Below are 18838 nucleotides of genomic sequence, written 5' to 3'. Positions count from 1 at the left end.
TTAATTTTTAAAATTTGCAAAGACAAAACTAAATTAAATCATGGACTTGTAATATTTTTAATTATGGACAATATTTATAAAAAATATTCAAAGTCCCAGAATGGATTATGTTCTGTTTACCATTTATTCAGTGTCTTTCGTTTAGAAATGTCGGCAGATAATGATAGTTTTACGACTTTATTTTTTAGTTGCCTTGACTGAATACTTATAACACTGAATAAAAGTAATAAAATTCCTCTTATAATGGCAAGAAACTTTTTTTTTTATTACTGGATAAATTCGAAGATATTTGGACTTAGAAACCATCAAAATTCTTGTGACATCTTATTACGAAAGCGCAATAGCATATTTCAAATATTAAGAAGAAAAAAATAAACTTATAAATCTAGATTATTATTGTTATTACATATACTTGTAAAGAGTCCTGTTTTTGATCTAAAGGCGATTAAAAGTAGACAAAAAATTACAGTAAAAAAAGTATGTTTTTGTCCTAAAAACAAATGAACGCAGGTTAGTAATTATAACAAAAAAGTCTGCTTTTAATCTCAAAGCAATTCAAAACAGAATAATTATAATACGAAACCAAGCCTGACATTGGTCTGAATTGGAAACAGTACGGACAAAAACTAATTAACCCTTTAACGGCGAAGTCGGACAAAGTCATACTTGCAGCGCCAAAGTAGGGATAGCCTATAGCGTGCGCTCACAATCCCCACTACCTCAGTTTATGAGATTCAGACTCGGTCGTTACCGAAATTCACTCATGCCGTGGGTTCTTTTAGTACTCTATCATTTGCTATTCTAATGTTTTCAATGATTTTATTTTATTAATTATTTTCGATATTATAAATTATTTCAAGTTTCAAAGGAAATTTAAATTCATTTTTTTTTTTTTTTAGCTATGAATTTCTCATAATTTCTGTTCTTTTTAAATTCTTGTCTTTACGTACGGTACTGCTTGCCAGAGCTCACGGATACACACTAACGCAGATACGCACCGCCCACTTGACAGGCCGAAAAGTGGGGAAAACGTCAAGAAGCGTTAAAGGGTTAAATTTTCATATAAGGCAAGTACAATTTAAAAATTCGAATTAAATGAAAAATATATAAATTTATTATTTATTTTGAAACAGATCTAATTTTTTGACCCGGGATGTCAGTTCGATAAATTCTAATGAAAATTATTGTTCAACGCAACATTAATATCAATTCATTATTTGGTTATCATCCACTCTATCAACAAACAAATGATTATGTTTTCATCATAATTTAGCTTTAATAACTTAAAATGCAATCGATAACATAAATAAAAATTTTATGAGCATATAATCACAATGTCTCATCAGAAAAGGTATTACATTTACAACAACTTCAGTACTTTCCATTATAGTCAGCAGTTCCCATCCAATGATGAATAATTTTACAAATAATAAGAATCGAAATTCAAATTGGAAAATATTCAAAGCAACTGATTATTCATCATTGATGTATCCAACATTTATACTGTGTAAAATAAATGGTTTTTTTCCATACAAAATAAATACAACAATTGGATCCTCATCAACGAAAACAATTAAAAATTCAAAATTTTTTTATATTTACTCAATAATTATTTTTACTACTTATGTTATTTTGTTTGCAATAGTAATATATCATATGGATATATCTGGATTAATAAAATATGATCGTGTACCATCATCCCTACAAGGACACTGCTATTTATTTTTAGGATTTTGGATCGCATTTGTTTCATTTATTCAAAATAATTCACGTAAAGTATTATTTTGTAAACTGAATAATGTAACATCAGAAATTCCAAAATCTAAATTAATACGATTATCCAAAATAATTCACACTATTGAGTTTATTGGTATTATATTTTTGTTATTACAATTGCCAAATATTTATTCACAAAATACTTTAATATTTCTTTTCCGTCTGACGGCAATGTACTCAACGATTATTACTTACTGCATTGATAAACTTTATATAAATAATACATGTATTATCGGTACTTGTTTTATGACCATCAATGAAAAACTACATAAACTTAAAAATGATTTGGAAATAAATGAAAGACATTTATTGAGACGTAATTATCATAACAAATGGAATCCATTATTAATGATAAATATCCAATATATTATGAAACAACACAATGATATTAGTAAATTAATTGTTGATATTAATGAAAAATTTGGATTACAAATTGTTGCTAGTGTTACATTGTCGTTTATTGAAATAACGTTTTCGTTATATTTTTATATATTGAAATCTGTTGGTGTTACTGGTCTTGATATTGAGAGACAAATATGGTTTTCATATTTTATTACATCTGTAAGTTATTATACAATTAAATTGGGATTGATGGTTATTATGTGCGAAAAATGTAAACTACAATCATATAAAACTCGAGTTATTGTTCATGAAATATTGAATGTTACCAAAGACAGAGAAATTACTGATGAGGTGAGTCTTAATTTTTAATTATTCAAAATATTAAATAATCAATTATTTTTAACTGACACACTGAGAGAAAAGTACACGGTTGTAATAACTAGAAATGGATGGGAATGAAAAAATAGTCATATTAACTAATATTTCTAGTTTTTTCAACTATATCATAATGCCCGAAACTATTTGAAAGTAGTAGTTTTAACTAAGCATTTGTTTGTTGTAGTACTTATTTAATATTATTTCTAAGAACTTATACTTGAGCAGAATCACAAATCTTTCAGCAATTATACGATTATAATTTCGTTAATTTAGCATCATTTAAGTCATCGAAGAATATAATTAAGGATTTATCTTCATTATTTTTTTGTAATAAGAATAGCATTTTTGACTTAGTTACTTTCGCTATTGTCATTGTTCATTGAACTATAACACAGTTAAAACAACTATGATATCATCGTACATTTTACAAGTATATATTAGTTATCTGAACTGAGGATAATAGTGGAGGCTTCATTGAACTATCTTTTTCCTATTTCAAAAATCCAGTTCTTTCTCTCAGTGTAGTGTCTTTTCCTACGTGTCTTTTGCAAGATCGTGTATCAAAAAATCTATGTCAAGATTTATGTATGTCTTGCTCATGGTATCTTACGCAAGAATATCAAAGATATCTTGAACACGTTGCAATGAAAAAGTGTCTGACAAATTTCTTGTACCAGTAACTTACAGTAAGTACTTACGCATGGCTTGCTCAAGATCTACTCAAGGCTCAAGGTCAATTTTAAGCCTTGAACAGATCTTCAGATAGCCATGCGTAACTATTTTCAACCATAATCTGCCTCCAGAATTGAGTTATAATCTGGCCCAAATTTATTGTTTAAAGCTTGCAATTTAAATCTGGTCACAAGTATCTGCAGCAAGACACATACGTACAAAAAGACACTAGCACCTATCGATCTTGAGAGCAGACTTGCTTAAAAATTGAAAAAAGATGTATAAGCAATATAGCAATCTGAACTTTGACGCAAATAAAGCATTGTTATATTAAGAATCTACTTTTTCTAAACTTTAGATAATTACTACTTTCTAAATCTGAAACAGTGAAAATCACTGAAAACAGTGCATATGCACTATTTTACATCTATAAGTATACAACATCGTATACTTATAACTATGAAACAGTTAATAGTCACTGTTTCAGATTTAGAGAGTATAAGTTAATAATTTAATGGTACTGCTCTAACAGCAATATTTTTTTAATGTATGTATATTAATTGTTTAGTTACAGATATTTTCACTTCAACTTCTACATCACGACAATACATTCACTGCAAAAGGGCTAAAAATAGATGCGACTCTTCTTACATCAGTTAGTAATTTTTTTTAACGTCTATTTTTATATATAATATAAGGGTTCAAATAGTACATTAGGTTATTGTTCTAGTTTATCATAATAAATTTTTGTTACATTTTTGCAATTTTTTTTTTTTTTTAGATTGTCGGAGGAATAACAACGTATTTTCTTATTCTTATACAATTTTTAATGGCATCTAAATCATGCGCTGAAATGCTTGAATAAGTATTTTTAATCGATTATCATATACTAATATACTATAAATTAAGAATATAATATTCAAAAGTTTGTTAGGTTAATAGAGTAAATCGACTCATAGTTTCACGTACATAAAGCCTTTTTTTTTGTTTTTTGGCTATCGCCCCTTTTTTGGTCACGTGTCAGTACACGGCATTTTAGGTGCGGCTTGTAAACTATAATCTATTTGTCAATACTACAAAACTATATTTTTTGTTTATCAAGGCTCCATTATCGATCTGCTTGTAATTAACCTAACTTGATAATTACCATAATATCCTTATGTAAAAAACGAATTTTTTAAATTTACTGTTTATTATTATTGTTTACTTTGTTGAGAAGTAAGATCCCAGTTTTTTTATTGTGACTTGAATTTTAAAATTTTTGGTAATTAGCTCGAATATTTATATGCACCAAATACGAACTAATTTAGGACAAAAAAAAAATCCGGTACCGGGAATCGAATCTGGATCGCCTAGAGTTAAATTTACACAAAATTTTGTACAATGTAAATTTTGTTTGATTATTAAATAATGCATTAAGCTTGGTTATTTATTTTGAAAACAGAGTTTTTGGTTAAGAAAAAAAAATAATCACATACTGAACTGAAAAAAAAAAAATTATTTAAATGCTAACACTGAGAGAAAAAGTGTATATTTCCAAGTAAAATTTCTTAATTTAAGTATTTGTTTACTTATATAGTGCCAAGAAAAAATTTTGTCAATTTTAGTAAAAAAGCATTATCTGTATAAATTTATGAGTAGATTTAAACAATTGCCGTAAAGATAAGAAATATTATACTTCGATGTAGTAAATTTTTTCTTTTTTTTAGTATTACGAGTCAAGTAAACATGTTTACTCGAATTTATTATTTTTCTCTCAGTGAAGAAGTATAGGTATTATTTTTTTGACGCCATTCAAGTAAGAAGAGGCAGTGAAAGGTAGCATATACATAATCATCAACCTAAGTAATTCTAAACGAATTGAAACTGTACTTTATATTATTTTCATAGTTAACAGTGACATGCTTTGAAATAAATAACAATAATAAATCTAAAAGAAATAATAAATCACTCAAAAATATCTGTCTAGCTACAATAGGTTTTAAAATTTTAACCTCAATTCAATAGCTAGACTACAAGCTAATTAACATTCAAACAATAGTAATAATATTTTATTAAAAAATATTTGAACTGAGTCAAATTATTTTCTTTTATTGTAATTTATTATTTCATATTTTTTTTTCATGGTAGCTGAGCATCTCATACTTGAAATCGGGATGTTTGACTCATTTCCTGACACACTTTTGTATATATAATGACTAGAAGAGACTAATATAACCAATAAACATGTTATTTTATGACTAATCAAATAATTTCTAATATGGCAGCTTAAAAAGTACAAATTTCGGCATTCTGATCTGTTGAAGTCATAGTTGATGAAATTTTTTTCAAATTTATCACGTGAAATTACTTACAAATATTATTATTATTAAAAACAAAAAAAAAAAAAAAGTATGATAATGATAATGATAGTTAAAACTTTTCAATTAACAGTCGACAAAGTTAACAAAAAAAAATTTTAATGGTATCTAAAAAAAAGTATTTACAAATAATAATGATAATATAAAAATATGAAAAAAAGGTAAAACACATTATAAACAGCTTTTAAATACTGACGTCGTCAGTTTAATCTCGGCAACAGGCATACTCTGACGTACTTTCCACTTATAACGTCACACTTTACGCTGCAATATTACGTTTATTATATATACATATATATATTTATGTATATGTGATTAGATTATTATTATTCTACACTATACAGCACAATACAGACAGATGTACCAATCGTGATTGTATGTTATATATTAACTTGGATAACTATCACTACTTAGACTCGTAGTTTTATCTATACTATTTTATATACAATCACATTTATATTTGTGTGTACGTTTACCCGTACCACATGGCCAGTTTATAGTAGTGGGACGTTATTTTAACTTTCATGTTTTTTTTTTTTTATACTCATGACACTCAGTAACCTGAATTACGTCCGCTCTTATACTCTGTTCGTTACTTGTGCCCGTATATTCAAATTTGACCACGGCTATGTTATTGTATAATAAGTTATTTACGTCATTTAATTTATTGTTTACAAATAAACTATTTTATTATTCAAACAAAAAAGTTTGTTTTATTTATTAATTTTAAAAAAATATGTTTATTAATATATTATTTTAGTGAATTATTAAAATGAAAGAGTTTAATAATAATTGTTTTGAAACATCAACTTTTTTTTTTTTTATACACACATTACACATTTATGTAAAGTAATGAATTATGAATAACAAACTATGGATTACGATAATGAATTTAAAAAGTAGGTCATGAGGTAAGTTTATTGATAATCATAATTTAGAAATAGTTAATATGTTTTAATTATTTTTTTTTCTTTTTTTTTATTAAATTATTAATTTTTTCAAATTGTTTAATTAGAGCTAAGTAAATTTAAATATTTTTTTTATGATATTTCTTTTTTTTTTTTTTTTGTAATTTTATTAATGTAATACGCCATTCTATTAATTTCAATAACTGATACATGTATTTACTGAGAATAAATAATGCAAGTGCCATTTAAAAATGGATAAGATTCACCTTGACAATATACATTGACCTTGCTGATAATTGATAAATCTTATTTGTAAAATAACGTTAATTTTATATCAGATATACACATGTACGTATATATAGTTAAATAGTAAAAAAAAAAAAATAATACTATTAACGGAAAAATTTGAATCGAATTTTTATAAGTTATCTGTTGTCGGTACAGCATTTTAAAAATTTGTACTTTTATATTCTGTTATTTAGTTGAAATATCTAGAGTAATAGCTTAAATAAAAAATATATATTAATAATAGTGTAGAATTGACAATGCTATAGTAGATTTACAATAGCATAGGCGTATATCCAAGAACTAATAATATCATTGCCAAGAGATGTTGACGCAGTTTATTATTCACTACTATAGTACATAACGATCAAGTTCATTTTAATTCTCTATGAATTGTTTTTTCTTTTCATTATCTATATATTTTCTTGTTTTTCTCGGCTGAAAAAATAGTTTTATAAACAAGAATATAATTTCTTCATTCATTAACTCGTTTATGTTTGTAATTATGTATTTAAGTTTGAATAAAATATTTAACACACTTGAAGAGATATTATTATTTGTTATCTTAGACTTAATAATTGTGTGATAAAGTGGGACACGAAAAACATGACGGAACGCCGAAAATATTTTTTAGCTATTGTAATATTATTTATTTTAGAGATACAAAATATTGGGGCTAAAACGGACACTAGAAAATTAAAGAAAAAATTTTTATCTCAACCCGGAGGAAAAATAATATATATTAATATTAAATATTATTATAATATACGTGAAATATAATTCTTTATCGTAGAAAAAAACCGGTAAAAAAAAATTGACAAATAAAATTATTTTTTTGATATTATCTTGTGTGCCGGATAGAAGATTTTTTAAATTAAAATTAATAGAAAAAATGATGACGGGTTGGTTAAAAATAGATGAAACGATTTGTATTCGTTGCTTAACTCGTATAGAAAGGCGTTGTGTACGAAAAAATTTATAGTTACAGTGGAATCTCTCTAACTCTTACACTTCCTAATTTTGAATCCCCTCCATTTTCTTACAAAAAATAAGAGAAGTATTCGTCTACTGTCATATTATTCTGTTACTTTGATTCCAAGAATTCAAAGCCTCTCTTTGTCTAAGTCAGAGAGCTTCCACTGTATATATGTATGTATACATACATATATGATCATTTGCATAATTGACTACATTAAAACATTATAATGGAAAGAAATAAAATGGCCCCCCTGAAGCAAAAACTATTAATTAGCGTAAGTTTCTTTCACTGATTCAACTTTCGTTTAGTCCCCAAATAAGTATTCGATATCAAGACGACCCGGCATACAAGAAAATTTCAAAATCTGGGGTAAAATGAACCTATAGAAAAGACTCAGAATGATTAATTGTTTCTAATTCATTCTATTTTATTTATTCAGTCGCGAAAAAAGTATTTCATATAACTCAGTCTTTAAAAAAAAAAAAGTGTAGAATAAAATCAGACTCCCTAAAACTATTTTTAAACTCTAACAGTTTTTATTTAAATTTTAACTTTGATTTAGTTTCGGTCAACCGAAATGACCGTACCTGAAAAAAATAAAACTTTCTGATATTTTTCTCAAGGATAAATTTATTTATTTCTCTCCCACGTAAAGAATAATCCCTACATAGAATTTAGTGTTAGAAACCATTTTGCTCGTAAAAAAAAATAAAGTTCCTACGGTGACTAAAAATTTGTTCTATTTATTTGAAATAAGAAAAAAAAATTAAGCGTATTTTAGTTTACATAAATCCATTATTTCCTTATTGTTCCCATTAGCCACTCCTCCCATATATATACAATTGAATATATGAAACTACAGGAGAAATAATTATTAAATAAATGATATTTTCAAAATAGATACCTATCAAAATGAAAATTTATGTAATTATCATTTTACTATTGATGGTGATAATACAATGTGCCAATACATCAAACCAATGTCTTACAACGATAAAAGGTAGACTATTATTAAATAAGTAGATAATTGCCTAAACAATAAAAACTTATATTATTTGATTTATTGATAATAGAAGTAAATCCAAAACGTGTTATCCATTTGGATGGTCAATCACTTGAAATTTCATTCGAATTGACTCGGCGTCCTACTCAGCGACTAGTATCAAGAATAATGAAAATATTTCTTGTTGAAATACTCGGTTATTCCGGCGTCAAGTTAATTGAGAAGGACGACTGGTTTGATGCAACTACCGTAATTTCAAGAATGTCTGAAACATTAACATACACCGACCAAACAATGTGAGTCAATAGATAACTAAATCTTTTTACACTATTCACTACAGAAAGAACAAGATGATACTGGCTACTATCCCGAATTATATGGCTACACCCGAGGTAAAAAAATTTTTACCTATGTGTCTTGCTGCAGATACGTGTGGCAAAATTTCAATAGCAAGTCTAGCATGTCAGATCATAACTCAATTCTGAAGAAAGACTATTGTTGAAAATAGTTGCGTATGGCTTGCTCAAAATCGGCTCAAGACTTTAAATTGACAAGCCTGGAGCAGATCTTGATCAAGCCATTCGTAAGTTGTAAGTTACTGGTTAAGGAATGCGCCAGAAACTTTTCAACTGCACCGTACTTAAGACATCTTCAACATTCTTGTGTGCAATCCCTGGAGCAAGTCTTGTACAGATCTTGATGACGATTTCTTGCTGCATGATCTTGCGCAAAACCCATACGTAGAAAAAGACACTAGTGACCAGGGGTTTTGCTCAAGACACTGGCACCAGAATCTTGCTCAAGCATGAGTTACTTGCGAATCCTAGATAGTGGCCACATACATCTGGATTATATTCAGTTCTATCTCAGATTTAACTCAGTTACATTTCAGTCATTTTTTTGCTTGGAATACTAGAGTTCTATTAAAAATTTTAGAACAACGCAGATCTATTCAGATCTAAATTGTTTTTTCGGGTGTGTTAGGAATAAAACATGAAATGAGATCCAGGCTGATACTGCCCGAAGTGCAGTATCAGTCTGGACCACCAAAATGTTACCCTTGTCTAAAAGCATCTTATTTAATCCCTTGTCACACAATATATTGATGTATACTAAAATTATTTTGATTATTGACAGTGTTCCAGAAACAATGGTGAATATGGAAGTATGGATACCACCACAAGAAGACACAATGCAAATACTTAGTCGATACGATGTTAAAGAATGTGGTTCCATTACAACACCTGGTCGATTCAATTGGTACATTCCCGTAGAACTTAGTGATCCAGATGATAGCTGGCGAACATTTGCTTACCCCGAAACAGCATCGCGTTTTGATCTTAATGATAATATTTTAAAAATTATTAATAATTTAACTCAAGCACCTAACGGTCGTTATTATTGTCAAGAAGCATTTTGTAACAAGGGAATGTACATTCCGCCTCATTGTAAAAATCATTCAAATCAAAATAATAAATCAAGTTGTGCTCTATTATTGGCATCAGAATCAGACATAACTTACTTTATCAAAGATCATATAGATATTTTGAAACTTTATGTTAAAGTCATATGGATTGGTCCACATTTAAGAAATTTCACTAAATTTCTAACAAAAGAATATCTGGCAACCAGTAATCATAAGCTTCAATCATTTTCAATTTTACACTGGACACCAAGTGATGTTATTCCTAATGAACGTGACTTTATAGCGATTGAATTTCCCGGTTGTGGAAGTAGAGGTTTAAATATTGGCTGCGTTTACGAGTCAAATCGTTTGGTAAAACTTGCTTGGTCTAAATTAGAGACAATCGGAAAATTTGCATGGGAAGCTATTAATCGTGCGCAATTAAGCGCCAAAATGTATGAAGATCTGATAAGTCGTTACAATAATTTGATAGATCTTAATATCAGTGAAGATGATATTGCATGTGGATGGATAAAAGATAATTTAAATCATACATTACACTATTGGATGCCTAATGATGATGACAAAAATATTTTGTATATTGGTGGTATTTTTCCTATGACTGGGACACCTTACACTGCTAAGTCAATAGCAGTCGCCGCACTTATGGCAAGACAAGCTATTAATAAAAACAATACTCTATTACGGGATTATGACATTACGCTGCTTGCAAGTGATGGTCAGTGTAAATCAGATATGGTTATGAAATCATTTATTGATTATATTGTTCATAATTATTACAAAAAATTAATTGGTGTATTGGGGCCTGCGTGTTCAGAAACAATTGAACCACTTATTGGTATTTCAAGGCACTATAAAACAATGATCATAAGTTATAGTGCTGAAGGATCAACATTCAATGATCGCAGTAGATATCCATATTTTTTTCGTACTATCGGTGAAAATAAACAGTATCGGCATGCTTATTTACAATTATTTCAACGGTTTGGATGGAAACGAATAGCAGCATTAACGGAAGATGGACAAAAATATACCGAATATATTTCGTATATGCAAGAACTTTTACGAGAAAATGGAATTAATTTTATTGCTAATGTTAAATTTCCCCGTGAGCGAGAAGGACATCAAATGACTGAGGTAAATATTGGTTATGATTAGCATTTTATTTAGCAATGAGCAAAAATAATTTAGATCTATGTTGATCTACAGTAAGTCTACGGAGATCTAACTTTTCTAAAAATTAGATCTACGTTACACTGAAAAATAAAAACTTTTACCAAGTATAAATACTTCATTGAAAAAATGTTTACTCGGTACTTTACAACCAAATAATATTTTTATTCATAATAAATATGCGGAGATCAGAAAGATCTTCTTCTAGCAGATCTGCGGAGATCAGAAAGATTTTACAGTTGCTAGGGCATTTTTTTCAAGAGGTCTACGAAGATTTTTAGAAATTCTCGAAGAATTTCGGCGAGCTCTGTAACCCTAATAAGAAAATTCGATGTTTATAACTTGTCGATTTCTGTAGATCTCCATCAATCTAAATAGATCTCTATTGATATTGTTGTTAAATCTTGGAAGACCTGGTAAGATCAGAAGAGATTTTTTGAGATCACCGTAGATCCAAAATCATCGAAGATTCTAAATCATTGGGGATCTTTGAAGATCACCGTGGATTGATGATCTACCGAAATTATTGAAGATCTTGTATGATTTATTACAACTTAAAATCTACTTAGATCTAAATTATATTTTTCCCGGAAAACCTAATTTTGAATATGATTTGATATTTTATAAGTAAAATCGACAAACATCTGAGTAATCTTTTGAATTCCATTACAAAAACCCTGAAATTCTGACAAAAATACGCATTCCCTGCTTTGATCTTTAGAACAAGAGGCAAAAAAAAGTTATGACATGTTATTGTTTATATTTGAATGAAGTCATTCAGGGTCATGTGAGCATTTAAATAGTGATTAAAAATATTATATAAAAAATTATGAGTAATAAGTCATTTGCAAACTTTGACCATTAAAAATAAATAAAAATAACAATTTAGCTAAAAATAAATATTAATAATGTATAATTATAATAAATTACCCAAGGTTAAATAAAGTGAATTCATCAAAATTTGAAATAAAAATACCGCAATTAATAATTAATACTTGGGTTAAGTTTCAATGTACCTTTGAAAGTTTTTTTTGTATATTTATTTGTGTATTATATATTTATTTATAAGTAAAAAGTATCATGCTTTATTAATTTATCAGTGACAATAAAATTTATCGTGATTAAATAAATAATTTTTTTTTTTTTTCAGTATCTTGAAGACTTGAAAAAAATACGAGCTAAAATAATAATTGCTGATGTTTATGATACTATAGCGCGTCAAGTGATGTGTGAAGCTTATAAATTAAAAATGACAGCGTATGATGTAAGTAATTTAATCAAGCATTGAATATATACATGTATAGAAAATCGCCGCAAAGTCGGCTCTTTGAACAATTATTTACTTAATATTAGAGATATATTGCTGCCTAGACTCTTATTTGTTTAAAAGAAAAATAAAAAAAATATTATAGATATAATTTAAGATCTTGTAGAAACTAGATGACGTTTTTTTTTTCACCTTTTATTTATTCAGTAACCTCTAAAGTCTCTGTCTGATTAATTTTGAACCGATTTACATTTAAATTTAAATGTCTGCATACATTTATTAAAATACAGACGTAATCTTTTAAAGTTGCTCTCTTCGCCCAGGGTCATTCACTAAAGATGTTCTTTCCCCCTATTCCTACGCTACGTGTTTACTAGGATAATTATTCTCCTATGCGCGTTTTGATGCGCTGTAGGTATTTAAATAGTGCGCCAGAATCTCTGATTTTGGTTCGTCCTTTAAAAATTGCAGCGGGAAAAAATACGAAGAATTTTACAGGTCGTATTCTAACAACTTTAGGAGACTATTAACTTTGCAGAGAGCAACTTTAGTTGACTATCTCGGACTAGCAACTTTACTGAGTGAAACTTTAGGGGACTAGCAACTTTACTGAGTGCAAATTTAGGGGACTAGCAACTTTACGGAGAGCAATTTTAGTAGACTATCTCGGCCTAGCAACTTTACGGAGTGCAACTTTAGGGGATTAGTGACTTTATGGAATGCAACTTTAGGGGACTAGCAACTTTAGGCGACTATCAACTTCAGGGGACTAGCAATTTTAGGGGACTAACAACTGTGCTGAGTGCAACTTTAGGAGACTAGTAACTTCATGGAGAGCATCTTTAGGGGACTAGCAACTTTACAGAGGACAACCTTAGAGGTCTAGTGACTTTACGAAGTGCAACTTTAAGAGACTAGCAACTTTATGGGGTGCTATTTTAGAAGATTTCAACTGTAACTTTTTTTTTTACAGGGATACGTATGGTTTTTACCACTATGGCTTCAAACGAATTGGTTTGATACGGATGAATACAATAAAAATGGTGAAAATGTACCATGCTCTACATCAGAAATGGTTGAAGCAATAAATGGACACCTTAGTGTTTCTTATGTATATTTTGCAAAGGACGATTCATTGATGCAAGAAGGTATAAAAGTCCGCGAATGGCGTAATAAATATGAAGAATTATGTAGGAATAAAAAATTACTCCCATCACCATACGCTGGATATGTTTATGACGCAATGTGGACTTACGCTTACGCAGTCGATAAATTAATCAAAGAAAATCAAAGCTACATTTTTGATTTACACTCAAACCAAACGGTCAATAGATTGACAAATATAATTGCTTCAACGAATTTTGAAGGTGTCTCGGGTAATATTAAATTTTACGGTGGACCATCAAGATTATCAATGATTACAATTGCCCAACGGATAAATAACGGAAGTAAAACAGTTGGTAATTTTTATCCAAATATTTCGGAAACAAAAGGTGAAATAATTGGTGGAAAATTGGAACTCAATGAATCGGCAATTGTATGGTTGAATTTAAAACTACCAGATGATGGTTCCGAACTACCAGCAAGATGTATTTTAGCTGGTTTAGCTGAGCTATTAAACGTTAGTTGTGAAGTTGCAATTGTCATTGCTAATGTAATTGGATTGAGTTTATTGGGTGGGTTTTTGATAACTGGTTTTATAATTGTTAAAAAAAAATATGATGAAAAAGTACGTCTGCAAGAAAAAGTTCTTGAATCATTTGGATTAGATCCACGACAAGCAACTTTAGATCTTGATAAATGGGAAATACCTCGTGAACGAGTTGTTATTAATCGTAAATTGGGAGAAGGTGCCTTTGGTACAGTTTATGGTGGAGAAGCATTTTTTCCAGAAAAGGGTTGGTTGGCTGTTGCCGTTAAAACTCTTAAATTGGGTAGTACTACAGAACAAAAATTAGACTTTTTAAGTGAAGTTGAAGTTATGAAACGTTTTGAACATAAAAATATTATTAAATTACTTGGTGTTTGTATTAAAACAACACCAGTACTGACTGTTATGGAGTTTATGCTCTATGGGGATTTAAAAACTTATTTATTGGCAAGAAGGCATTTAGTTAATGATCATAATTATGAGGATACCGATGAAATTTCAAACAAAAAACTTACAGCAATGGCATTAGATGTCGCATGTGGATTGAGTTATTTGGCGCAACTCAAATACGTCCATAGGTACACTAATGTTTTTAGTAATTTGTGTTTATACTAGAATTCATATTTCACGCGTGTCACTGTTCATATATTTGTTATAATATATACTGCTGTATTTGTGTATATTTTTATGCTGTTTTTATAAAGGCTCCTATAGCCAATCAGATGAGCAGAAAAAAGGCTTTACATACATTTCATCTCATTTTTAGCATAGAATTGATCTATTTCCTTCTAAACCACATCAACATTTTCAAATGCCAAAAGTGTGAATTCCAGCTTTCACTTTCAAGAATATCCACCTCCGAATAAATTCTATAGAAATTCGGGATTTGCCGTCTGTGCCTCAAAACTAAATTTTTTTTTGTATACTGTTATTATTTGATTTTACTCCAAATATTTCTATTAATTTGATAATGTTATTTAGCGAACATAATCATAATGTATATAACTTTTATTTAATGCCAAGTTGGTCAAAAGCAATATGTATTAAATTCAACAATATGAATGGAATCACATAGATGTATTTTATCGATACTATTATTGTCTCTTTGAAAAATAGTATACATCTACTATTCTTATTGAATAGCTTGTTGAAGGTGTTAATAACTTTTCGTAACTGCTATATTTAAAATGAAATACTTGAACAGTTATTAACACCTTCAACAAGTTATTTAATAAGAATATAGTAGATGTATACTATTTTTTGAAGAGACAATAATAGTCTCTGTAATAACTGTAATTAATGTTACAGAGATGTCGCATCCCGTAATTGTCTGGTTAACGCACAAAGGGTTGTTAAGCTTGGTGATTTTGGAATGACAAGGCCGATGTATGAAAACGATTACTACAAATTTAGTCGTAAAGGCAAGTCATTTTTGAAATTTACTTAGAATTTCATATTAATCCTCACGGTCAATTTCCGAAATTTTGCGGAAATCCCTAAATAGTCAATCGCTATTCTATTTTTATAACAAAACATTGTGTTTTAGGAATGTTACCAGTTCGTTGGATGGCACCAGAATCTTTAAGTTTTGGTGTATTTTCACCAGCTTCCGATGTATGGTCGTACGGCGTATTGCTGTATGAAATAGTTACCTTCGGAAGTTTTCCTTTTCAAGGACTGAGTAATAATCAAGTGTTAAGTTACGTAAAAGAAGGAAAAACACTTGATATACCTAAAGGCGTCAAACCACAATTGTAAGAAAATAATTAATTTATTTATTTGGTATTTTTTTCTTAGTAATTAAAGTCTATCATAATATTTTTTAAATGAGGACAGCATTTAATTCAGCTCTTAAAATAAAGTGGCCTTAATTGATAAAAGAGTTGTACTAAAATATATTCTATCATAAAATAGTATAATATATTCCTTTGAAATTGTTACAGAGAGACATTAATTAAATCGTGTTGGGCATTCGATTATACGAAAAGACCGTCGGCGCCGGAAATTGTTGATTTTTTGGCAATGAATCCTCGTGTACTGAGTCCATGTCTCGACGGCCCATTATCAAGTGTTCAAATAGATCACAGTGGCGATATTGATTCACTTACAAAATCAGCTAAAAAGTTTTCAATATCACTTGGCTGGCCACCGTCACAACGTCAACTATCACCGTCTACGTCAAATCAATTGACAATACCAAATTCACGAAATGCTCAATTAATCGATAATAATTGTAACTTCGATACTGAAACTCGAGAAAATGATGACGATGATGATGATGATGATACTGATGATGTTGTGAACATTAAACGTTTAATTGAGATGTCAAATGATTATAATAAATGCTCAGTACCTTTGTTGTCAAATAATAATAAGACACATAATATTAATAATAATCAACTGCCAATATTTATTCAAAGTAATGAAAATAGTGAAAACATTCCAAAATATGTTAATATTCAACCGGGTAGCTATGTAGCTAATGATAGTTTAGAAACTAAAGACCAGAGTGACAGTGATTTGTGACAAATTTGTTCAATGCTGGACGTTTATATACTGGACCATAATTTCCATTGGCTCCACTCTGATTAGTAAGGAATAGTCTAAGGTAGGGTACGTCAGAATTAATCTTAATAAACGTCAGTGAGTCCAATAGCTAACAAGGGACGGAATTATTACAATCATATGACTCTACGTCGGGCAGGAGAACAATTATTAGTCGGCTGCACTGTGCGATGGGTAAAGAGTTGACTATATGGTAACTAATGATTAGTGAAGTACCTAGTGGAAAAATTATAGCTCAGGGTTTTAAGATCGAGTGTTATTACCTGGAAAAATAATTTAGATCTATGTAGATCTTAAATATGGAGCCGATCTTAGGAGATCTTTAATGATTTCGGCAGATCGTCAATGACTTTAGACCTATGGTGATCTTCAAAGATATCCAACGATTTCGAATCTTTGGTGATTTTAGATCTATGGTGATCTCAAAAAATTTCGACTGATCTCACCAGATCTTAAGATTTTACTATGATGTCAATCGAGATCTATGTAGATTCATGGAGATCTACGAAGATCGACAAGTTATAAACATTGAGTTTTCTTATTAGGATTAAGGATCTCACCGGAGATCTTCGGCGGTTTCCGTGAATTTCCACAAATCTTCGTAGATCCCGTGAATAAAGAGATCTACTCAAAATAAAGTAGGTCTACTTGAATTACCATAGGTCTACTAGAAGTAACGTAGATCTAATTATTGTAAAAATCAGATTTACGTAGACCTACTGTAGATTTAAATCATAATTCCCCCGGATAATTTATTAATTTAAATTTTCTGAATCTCAAGTAATATAAGTTTGTATATTTTTTTTTTTATTTCCCAAAGTATTTAAAAAAATTTATTTTCATTATTAAATATATAAGAGAAAAGTGTCATAAATGTACAGATATATTTTTTTATTTATTTTATATTTGTCACAAGTTATGTGATTTTTCATGTAAATAAGTGTAAAAAGTATAAATTCATTATATTTACCGAATATATATTGTAGGCCACTATTTATTCATTACTATAAGAACAGTACAATTGAGTGTTATATATACAGAAAGTATATAACACATATAATCATACATCGAATATTTAACACAAGATATCAAAACATATGTCAATTAACACTTTGTATTTTTATAAAAAAAAAAAGAAATCTTCATTGAAATTTTTCGTGTTACCTTCCCAAGTTTACTTCTTAAAAAAATTTACAAAACTGAATGTTTTAATGCCTGCGTTTTTTATTGTAATTACAAATTTTAAAAATATGTATGAAAAAGAAGTTTTATTTGGTCGATGTAAATAAGATTTATAAAACGAAAGTATTCATGGTAGAATACATCACAAATATTCGAATTATTTATATAAATAATTTTTAACAAAAAAATTTTTACGTACAAATTAATATTTATTTATTATTTTATTCGTTTAAGAAAAAAAGAATTACATGACATTCACTCTACTGTTTTTGTAATCTAGTCAATTTTACTACTTATAAATTTATAATATAGAAAATTTTTAAAAATAAATTATTTATAATAAATTAATATAAAAAAAGTGAATTATTTTTTATTTGTTAACAATAATATATGTGTGGTATGATATACTTTTTGTAGACCTCAAGCGCGAAAGCGCTGAGGGTGCTTTATGATCGATCCATTATTTTCGACTCATTCACTCACATTAAATTATCTCTACACTCTTTTGATTATACTAAAATGGGTTGAATTATATTCTAATACAAAGACTATTAATTAAAGAATAATTTCGACCCATTATTAAGTTAATTAATTATTCCATTAATTAGATATAAATTATTTAATCCCAAAAACACGAATTGGCAATTGTCGTGTATGAAACTTAGTAGACACGGTAATTCACGATAGACAATTAAGATAGTTGTCCTGCTACAATATTGTCAAAAAGTGATGAGCCATATGCGCGAAAAGAGTAGGTTAGGTGGTAGTTAAAACGAAACATTGCTTTTGTTCATACATACGTATACATAAACACTGTTGAACATTTTCTTAAATTATAATCTGACAATGTCGCACATGTTCTACCAGTTGC

General features: G+C 28.8%; 2 protein-coding genes across 3 annotated transcripts; both read left to right on the top strand.

The window, feature by feature from the left end:
* The first annotated feature begins 1410 nt into the window (after positions 1-1410).
* On the top strand, positions 1411-4033 carry LOC103568807 (putative gustatory receptor 28a). Its single transcript, XM_014445410.2, has 4 exons — positions 1411-1570; positions 1646-2469; positions 3737-3823; positions 3950-4033. The coding sequence occupies exons 1-4, from the start codon at positions 1411-1413 to the stop codon at positions 4031-4033; spliced, it is 1155 nt and encodes a 384-aa protein (XP_014300896.2).
* A 1638-nt stretch (positions 4034-5671) lies between these two features.
* LOC103568771 (uncharacterized) lies at positions 5672-18056 on the top strand. 2 transcript variants are annotated; one of them, XM_008545737.2, is made up of 9 exons: positions 5672-6427; positions 8601-8700; positions 8774-8999; positions 9841-11266; positions 12453-12566; positions 13543-14798; positions 15529-15641; positions 15767-15974; positions 16164-18056. In XM_008545737.2, the coding sequence occupies exons 2-9, from the start codon at positions 8613-8615 to the stop codon at positions 16744-16746; spliced, it is 4014 nt and encodes a 1337-aa protein (XP_008543959.2). In that variant the 5' UTR covers positions 5672-6427; positions 8601-8612; the 3' UTR covers positions 16747-18056. The 2 variants fall into 2 exon arrangements, with proteins under 2 accessions (XP_008543959.2, XP_008543958.2); XM_008545736.2 differs by having other exon boundaries at positions 5672-6439.
* The last annotated feature ends 782 nt before the right edge of the window (positions 18057-18838 follow it).

This window comes from Microplitis demolitor, chromosome 6, assembly GCF_026212275.2.
Source record: "Microplitis demolitor isolate Queensland-Clemson2020A chromosome 6, iyMicDemo2.1a, whole genome shotgun sequence".
Lineage (NCBI taxonomy): Eukaryota > Metazoa > Arthropoda > Insecta > Hymenoptera > Braconidae > Microplitis > Microplitis demolitor.
This window is presented reverse-complemented; position numbering and strand designations above follow the sequence as displayed.

Excerpts from the sequence above, each read along its gene's own strand:
- LOC103568807 (XM_014445410.2), top strand. The coding sequence starts at position 1,411 with ATGAATAATTTTACAAATAATAAGAATCGAAATTCAAATTGGAAAATA. Across the intron at positions 1,571-1,645 it reads TGGATCCTCATCAACGAAAA|TAATATATCATATGGATATA; the intron begins CAATTAAAAATT and ends TGTTTGCAATAG. Across the intron at positions 3,824-3,949 it reads ATGCGACTCTTCTTACATCA|ATTGTCGGAGGAATAACAAC; the intron begins GTTAGTAATTTT and ends TTTTTTTTTTAG.
- LOC103568771 (XM_008545737.2), top strand. The coding sequence starts at position 8,613 with ATGAAAATTTATGTAATTATCATTTTACTATTGATGGTGATAATACAA. Across the intron at positions 15,642-15,766 it reads CTACAAATTTAGTCGTAAAG|GAATGTTACCAGTTCGTTGG; the intron begins GCAAGTCATTTT and ends ATTGTGTTTTAG. Across the intron at positions 15,975-16,163 it reads AAAGGCGTCAAACCACAATT|AGAGACATTAATTAAATCGT; the intron begins GTAAGAAAATAA and ends AAATTGTTACAG.